The sequence below is a fragment of the Quercus lobata genome, chromosome 4, assembly GCF_001633185.2.
Source record: "Quercus lobata isolate SW786 chromosome 4, ValleyOak3.0 Primary Assembly, whole genome shotgun sequence".
Classification (NCBI taxonomy): Eukaryota; Viridiplantae; Streptophyta; class Magnoliopsida; order Fagales; family Fagaceae; genus Quercus; species Quercus lobata.
In genome coordinates, this window is record NC_044907.1 from 43,153,797 (window position 1) to 43,161,136 (window position 7,340).

General features: G+C 35.6%; 1 protein-coding gene across 2 annotated transcripts; it reads right to left on the minus strand.

Annotated features, from left to right (window-relative positions):
* Positions 1-1,260: 1,260 nt before the first annotated feature.
* LOC115986307 (putative pentatricopeptide repeat-containing protein At3g08820) lies at positions 1,261-5,378 on the minus strand. Of its 2 annotated transcripts, none has more exons than XM_031109171.1 (2): positions 2,776-5,378; positions 1,261-1,286 (listed from the first exon to the last, which is right to left on the minus strand). In XM_031109171.1, exon 1 carries the CDS (start codon positions 5,227-5,229, stop codon positions 3,178-3,180), a length of 2,052 nt encoding a protein of 683 aa, XP_030965031.1. In that variant the 5' UTR covers positions 5,230-5,378; the 3' UTR covers positions 1,261-1,286; positions 2,776-3,177. The 2 variants fall into 2 exon arrangements, with proteins under 2 accessions (XP_030965031.1, XP_030965030.1); XM_031109170.1 differs by lacking the exon at positions 1,261-1,286 and adding an exon at positions 2,612-2,692.
* Between the last annotated feature and the right edge of the window lie 1,962 nt (positions 5,379-7,340).

Consider the following 7,340-nt stretch of genomic DNA (forward strand, 5'->3'; position numbering starts at 1 on the left):
TTAAATCCTTAACCCACCCTAAATAAGATAGTAAATAAGTCCAAAACAAATTGAGTATTAAAAAGTTCATGATTTTTCACTTATTTTTACATGTTCAAATTAATTTTTTATTTTTTATTTATTACAAAATTGAGTTTGTTCACAAAACTACTTGATTCATTTATGCTATTAATTAAAATTAATAACTAAACTATAATTAAAATTATATTATTTAATTTATTAGATTCAAATCACAAACCCTATATTGTTAAAAAATTTATATAATTTTACTACAAAATAGACTATATATATCATTGATAAATTACAAGTTATAATTTGATATCTTATGAACTTATTTACAAAATTATATATAATCCAATCTTAAGTCTTCGAAAGCATATTTTAAACATTTATACATATAAACATATAATAATATATACATTAATTAAGATTCATACTTATAATTTTGTTTACAAACACAGGATTCAGATCCTCTAGATTTCCTAGGGAACTCTACCAGTAGATTTCCTTAAATCTTAACCACTTTTTAATGATTTAATGGTCTAGATTCTGTCATGTCAGCATTCCACTAACAATATTCTTAAAATAATAAAATAATGTTGCAAACAAAACTGTGGAGCCCGGCCCAAAAATAATGGGCTATTCCAAATTTAGGCCCGTCCGAGGAGCGTCCTGTCCGAAGAGAAACCACATATGAAGCATTACTCAATCCCAATAACGCCAAGGAAACCTGTCCGAGGAGTAACTCCTCCTCGGACATCACGAAGCCCAGACGAGGAACTCTCCCCAGCCATTTCAGTTCATCCTCCCAACATATAAAATGAATAAAATCCAAAATATCTCATGGAAAGCTGCCACCACCACATTAATTGCGCCCCAACCACCCTCTTGGCCGCATTAATGAGGAAAAGACCCCTGAACAGTACCACCTTGGCCTCTGCAACTCACAAAGGGAGTGATGAGGGCGTCTGATGGGACAGATGCTCAAGTAGATGCTTAGATGATCAACAAGTGTAAGGTTGAGATGAGAGGAGGAGAACTATATAATGTAGTGGAGTCCCTCAAAGAAGGGGACGGAAAAACTGTATTAGGAACTGAAGAAATAGAATCATATGTGAGAGATCCATTCTTGTGTTTTTATTTTCTGCAACAATACTGTCCATGTATCAGACCGAATAGGCTCACTGAGGCTAAGTTTTTTGACCTATCCTCTACAAATATTTATTGTGGGTTGCGCTTTGGGCCAAGGCCTGATCAATAGAATTTGGGCCAGGAAAATCGTGCAACTACAAAAACAATTAAGATTATTGTTAGTGGAATGCTGACATGGCAGAATCTAGACCATTAAATCATTAAAGAATGGTTAAGATTTAAAGAAATCTATTTAGTAGAGTACCCTAGGAAATCTAGAGGATCTGAATCCACAAACACATTATTATGTTTCACTTCTGCTTATTTAATAGTTAAGTATAAATTTATGTTTAAGTTTGGCTCATTTGTTAAATAAATTAACATAAAAAAGCTTTTTTTCAACCAAGTTTAAATTGCCCATTGTTTATAAAAAGCTTGGTTCATTTACAGTCTAACCACAAATGTCAATCATAATATAAAGAATAATAATGTACTGCTCCGTTAGCAAGTACATGGCTTATTGAAAGTCCAAGGGCAGTTGTGATATTATTGCTCTATATTAGAAGTTGGAGAACTGACACTAGCCGTTGGTAAATTGAGATAAAATTTTAGCAGAATTTAGGATTTGTTGTGTGCTTTAAAATTTGGGTTTGTTTTGTTATGTCATTGTTTCTGGCTAGATTCCAGCTAGGCCACGCTTAGATGGTGAGCTCAACTTCGAATCTAGAGTCATCGTTATGGTGTCAGTATGTATATCAGGCACTCTTGGTCTCTGCAAAAGCTTTCTTCCTTGAATTTCCTTGCCACTAATTACCAGGAATCATGGTTTGCCTGGCATGTTATGCCACAATGTATGAGGAGGAGGTAGTTCAGTCATTGACAGCAACAATTCATCCCCCTCTATTTTATGCCCATATTGGGGAGATAGAATTTTGGTGGGTTAGGGGAGAAAACACCTGGACCCTACCAATTTTCCATCTCCCTATGCTCTCTAACTAAACACTTATAAAATCAGTTTTCTCTTCTTTATTTTCTATCCTCTCTATTTCACTTCAGCCAAATGGACCGAGGATAATTTTGGGGGGAATCTAAAAGCACAAAAGATTACTAACCAATTCCTAAGAAATTTAAATAATTAAAAGGAAACTCCCCTTTTTTATTTTTTCATATTCTGGAAAACAGCCTAACTTAGTAACTTTGAGCTATGTTACGCAGGGAGGTTCCAAGATGATGTTTGTGGCCTACTTCATGTATTCGTCACCTATTTTTTTTCCTGTTCCTTTTTGTTTTTTTTGGTAGATCAAGAACCAGAACAAAGTTTATACAGGATTACGACCATTAACATAATAGAATACAAAAGAGAACTAAAAAATATACACCAAGCATGTAAACAAACACACATAGCACAGAAAGGTCTTTTTTAAAGTGTCACAGTCCCAGCAAAGATGTAGAATCATCTTCTGGGCAGTGGCAGCTAGCTTTTCCACTTGACTGATAATTCATTTATCAACAAAGTTAAATCACACACCCCATGCAATCTATTAGAAATTGTCCACGCAACCTGCAAAACATTTATCAGCTTTTAATCCGAGAGATTTTCCTTCTGGCATCATTTTCTGACTACTGGTTCTGTGCAATACTTACAATCTTTGGTGCGCCCCTTCTCTGCTGCAGTCCATAAAACCTCTCTTATGTTCATGGTCAAACAATTGGCTGTTGTCTTGTTATTATTTTGCCTACTGACACCTCCTACCATTATACTTTTTCTATCCTGGTTTACATCTGCCAATGTGCTTAGATGATGGCATTCCAATGCGTCATTGAGAAGTTGAAAACATCCTATACAAGAATTAGAGTAACAGACTGCCGCCAGGGTATAACATTTAAAATTGTATTATCTATGTGACTTTCTTTTGACAAATCAAAATAATGAGAAGTTTTCCCTCTCGTTAGTGAATGTAACAAAAAAAAAATACAAATCTTTGAGAAAATTCAAAGAGGTCAGGTTACTTAGTACTCATCCTAGCCTTGGTTTTATATCTGGTCTCACCAATAATCTCTACATGAACATGAACCATCAATGAAACTATGAAATCGATTATTATCCCGAACAATTATCTCTCTTCCTGTAATCTTTGAAATCAGCTTTATGGCCTCATGACAATCACCACAGACACGAAGGTTTTTAACAACTCGAATCACATCTTTCGGAGAAGTACTGATTAGGCCAAATGCAATAGCCAGCTTCTCACTATGACAACCAAGGAAATGTTCCTTTTCCTCCTCTTCGATGTCAAACAGAACAAAATCTGTACTTGGAACGTAGCCTGCTGCTTTCAATTCATTAGCAAATTCGTCAAGTTTTGCATATATCTTTTCTGATAAGGGGTGAGACTTATCTCCCACAAGAAATTCGTGAACAACCCCATCTACTTCAATCCAACTACACCCTGGTATCTTTTTCATTCGTTTCTCATTCAAAATTGACCTAAGCTTTGCCGCTTCATCCCATCTGTGGCTTGTCGAATAAATATTTGATAAGAGAACATAATTTCCCGAGTTCCATGGTTCCAACTCAATGAGCTTCTTCAATACGTATTCTGCCAATCCAGTGTCTCGATGTAGCCTACATCCATTTAACAAAGCTCCCCAAACAATAGAATTGGCCTCCACTGGCATACTTTTTATCAACTGATGAGCTTCATCTAATAAACCTGCACGACCAAGAAGATCCACCATACATCCATAATGTTCAATTGTAGGAGTCAAGGAAAAGATGCAGTTCATGCTATTGAAATATTGACGACCATCATCAACTAGGCCAGCATGGGTACACCCGCAAAGAAGGCCCATGAAAGTGTTCCCATCAGGTTGAATGCCAGTTTTTTCGATTTGGCCAAAAAGCCCAAACGCAGATTTGACATGTCCATTCATTGCTAGCCCAGATATGATGGCATTCCATACAACTCGGTCTTTTTCCTTCATCCCTCTGAAGACTTCCCAGGCTTGAGCCATGCTCCCACATTTTGCATACATATCAATCAATGCTGTACCAAGAACAGGGTTTGAGAAAAACTCACTTCTATCCATCAATCCACTAGCCCAATCCCCTATGTCTAATGCTCCTAACCTAGCGCAAGCAGAAAGAACTCCAACCATTGCATAACAATCAGGTTTCAAATTTTCCCTTTGCATCTGAAAGAAAAGGTCCAGAGCTTCTTTAGGGAACCCATTCAAAGCATAAGTTTGAATCATGGTACTCCAAGTAACAATATCCTTCTCACTAGTCCCATCAAAGACACATCGTGCTTTCTCTATGTTTCCACACTTAGCATACATGTCCACCAATGAGGTAGCCACAAACACATTCCTCCCCATCCCAATCTCCGTCATGTAATCATCTATCCACTCCCCACTTCTCAAGTCCCCGAGCTGCGTACACGCAAACAACACCCGAACAATAGTAAAACTATCAGGTCTCAAACCCATCTCCACCAACATCCCAAACATATCAATCGCTTCTCTATATTGACCCACACCAATATACCCACCAATGATTGCAGTCCAAGAAACAACATTCTTCTCAGGAATATCATCAAACACCTTATGGGCATGACCCAAATATCCGCAACTCGCATACAAGCAAAGCAAACTGGTTTTAACATAAACATCGTAGTCAAAACCGGATTTCACCACAAGGGTATGAATCTTCACTCCAAGCTGAACATCCAAAAGCCTCGCGCAAGCCTTTAGAACAAAAGGGAAAGTAAAACTATTGGGCAAGAACCCCTCGCTACGCATTAAACCATAGTACTGAATTGTTTCGTGATAACAATCGTTGGAAACCAAGCCTCGGATCAAAGTGTTGTAGAGAAAAATGTTGGGTTGTGTGGTTTGGTGGAAGACAAGGCGGGTGTAATGGGTGTCACCGAAATGTAAGGCTTGACGTATGAGAATGTTGAGGAGGTATGTGTCTTGGTGGAGATCGAGGCGGAGAATGTGGGCGTGAATGTGCTTAAGGTGTTTGATGGAGTTGAAGCTTTGAAAGAGAGCTTGCTTGAGTTCCAAGGCCTTGGAAAATGTGGCTGAGATGGTCATGACCAGAAGTACTGTGCTGGTTGTTGTTGCTCTCTCATTGATATATAAGAAGTATTAAAGAAGAAGAAGAACAAAGTGCAGCGCACATTTTACTACTTTTAGGTTCTATGCAATGCAACTATGCAAGTGTGTGTTTTGTTTACGTTATGATGCTTTGAAATTACCGTTGGCGGGTTGCAAACGATTTGCATTGCCTGGGTGCTGGGTTTGCTTTTAGGCAACAAGACAGCAACATTTTTCAATGAGCTGAAGGACCTAAGGCCTAAGGGCATTACGAGGTGCAGCCCAATGTTGTTGATATTGGACTTGGTGTTTCCTAGGCCCAACATTTGCTACCCAAAGGGCCGTCCCTGTTTTTTTTTTACTTTCTTGGGCCGATCTTTTTCTTTAGTTGCACAACTTGCGAGCTATTTTTTTTTCTTTTTTTGGGGGATATAGATATATATATATATATATATATATAATATCTTTTTATTCTAATGAAATTTACCCTCAAAGGATGAGTTATGGGTCGAAGTTGAAATCACCTCTTTTTCTTCTATTTATTTTGATTTTTAATTTTTACTTTTTGGGTATTTACTTTTTACTTTTTTATTCTAATGAAATATCACCATAAAAGAGAGAGAGAGAGAGAGAGAGAGAGCCATGGAAATGCCCAAGACAACTATATATATCTAATCAGTGTGAGAGAACGAGATTTTTTGGTCACATACACACGCGTATATATATACACATACTTGACATATGTCTTATTTTTACTGGGTCGCCTCTTATACATTGAAGGGACGCACATTCAACAATTGTTGTTGATATGCTTCCATATATGTGAATAATAATGTTGTATTCTATCATCTCACTTGAAAAATAGCTTCTAGTAGTGCTGGCTCTACATAGTAAGTAATTGATAGGGTCGCCTAAGGCTCCAAGTAGAAAAAAGACCCCAAATTTTAATTTAATTAAGCACAAATATTAGCTAGTAAATAAAATAATTATTTTTATTAAGTAAAAATGTTATGTTCATAACATTTTTTACAACATTTTTAGAACAAATCTTAAGTAATAAGTTGTTATAGGTTGTTACTTATTGATGACAAAATAAATAATTTTAGTGGTGAGTTCAAATCAGAACCAGTAACAACTTAACAACTAGGATTTGTTGTGAAAAATATTGTGAATGTAACACATCAAAAAAAAAAGCAATACACAAAAAAATTCACAACGTTTTTCACAATAATTGAATTGACAAACTTTTACTAGTTTTTACCTAGGTTCATCACTAACATTACTCTTTTACTTACCACTATCAATCTACCACATCAACATATGTGAAAAGTTTTGTCAATTTTTTGTGTCTATAGACTTTCTAAAAATAAAAAGGAATTCTATATTGTTCATGTTAATTAATAATAATTTTGCATCTAAAACAAGATAGTGGAATTTAAGTAATATATATATATTTTTTAAAGTCATATTTAAATATATAAAAGGTCTCAATTTCAATTTTCGCCTTAGGCTCCCAAATGCATCAAGCCGCCCCTAGCTTCTAACATGAATATAATCAATGAAACTCATTATTATTTGAAAGGAGAGAATATAACATTATTATACTTTTGAAGTAATTTGTAATTACTCTTCTATATACCTGTGTGTTGATAACAAGATAAAACCATGTTCTACTGTATATACAGACACCTACCATTAATTGTTGTCACCACCACTATGAATATTTGTCATATATATCTCCTTAAGTTAAGATTGTTTTTTTTTTTTTTTTTGATGAACAAGTTAAGATTACACTAAATTACTTCAGGCTAGTGGATAATAATGTTGATCTTCATCTTCTTTGATGCTAAAGTCGCATGATAAAAATAATAAAAAAACAAGAATTGATTCCTTGTTATCCTGTTATGCTAAAGAAGGCAAAGATGCATATTTAGGGTGTGAAAATTATTTGTTCTCTTTTAGTGGATGTATGATGTATTCAAATATGTCAGGTTCTTAATTTCTCCTTGCCGTGGAGAATAAATGCTTCATCTCCAACAAGTAATTGTATGGCCAACCTTATGTATTCCTGCTGACCAACATATGATGTAAGAACTAAAAGGCATCCA

What these genes read in the sequence shown, in the direction of transcription:
- LOC115986307 (XM_031109171.1), bottom strand. Translation starts at nt 5,229, where the DNA reads ATGACCATCTCAGCCACATTTTCCAAGGCCTTGGAACTCAAGCAAGCT.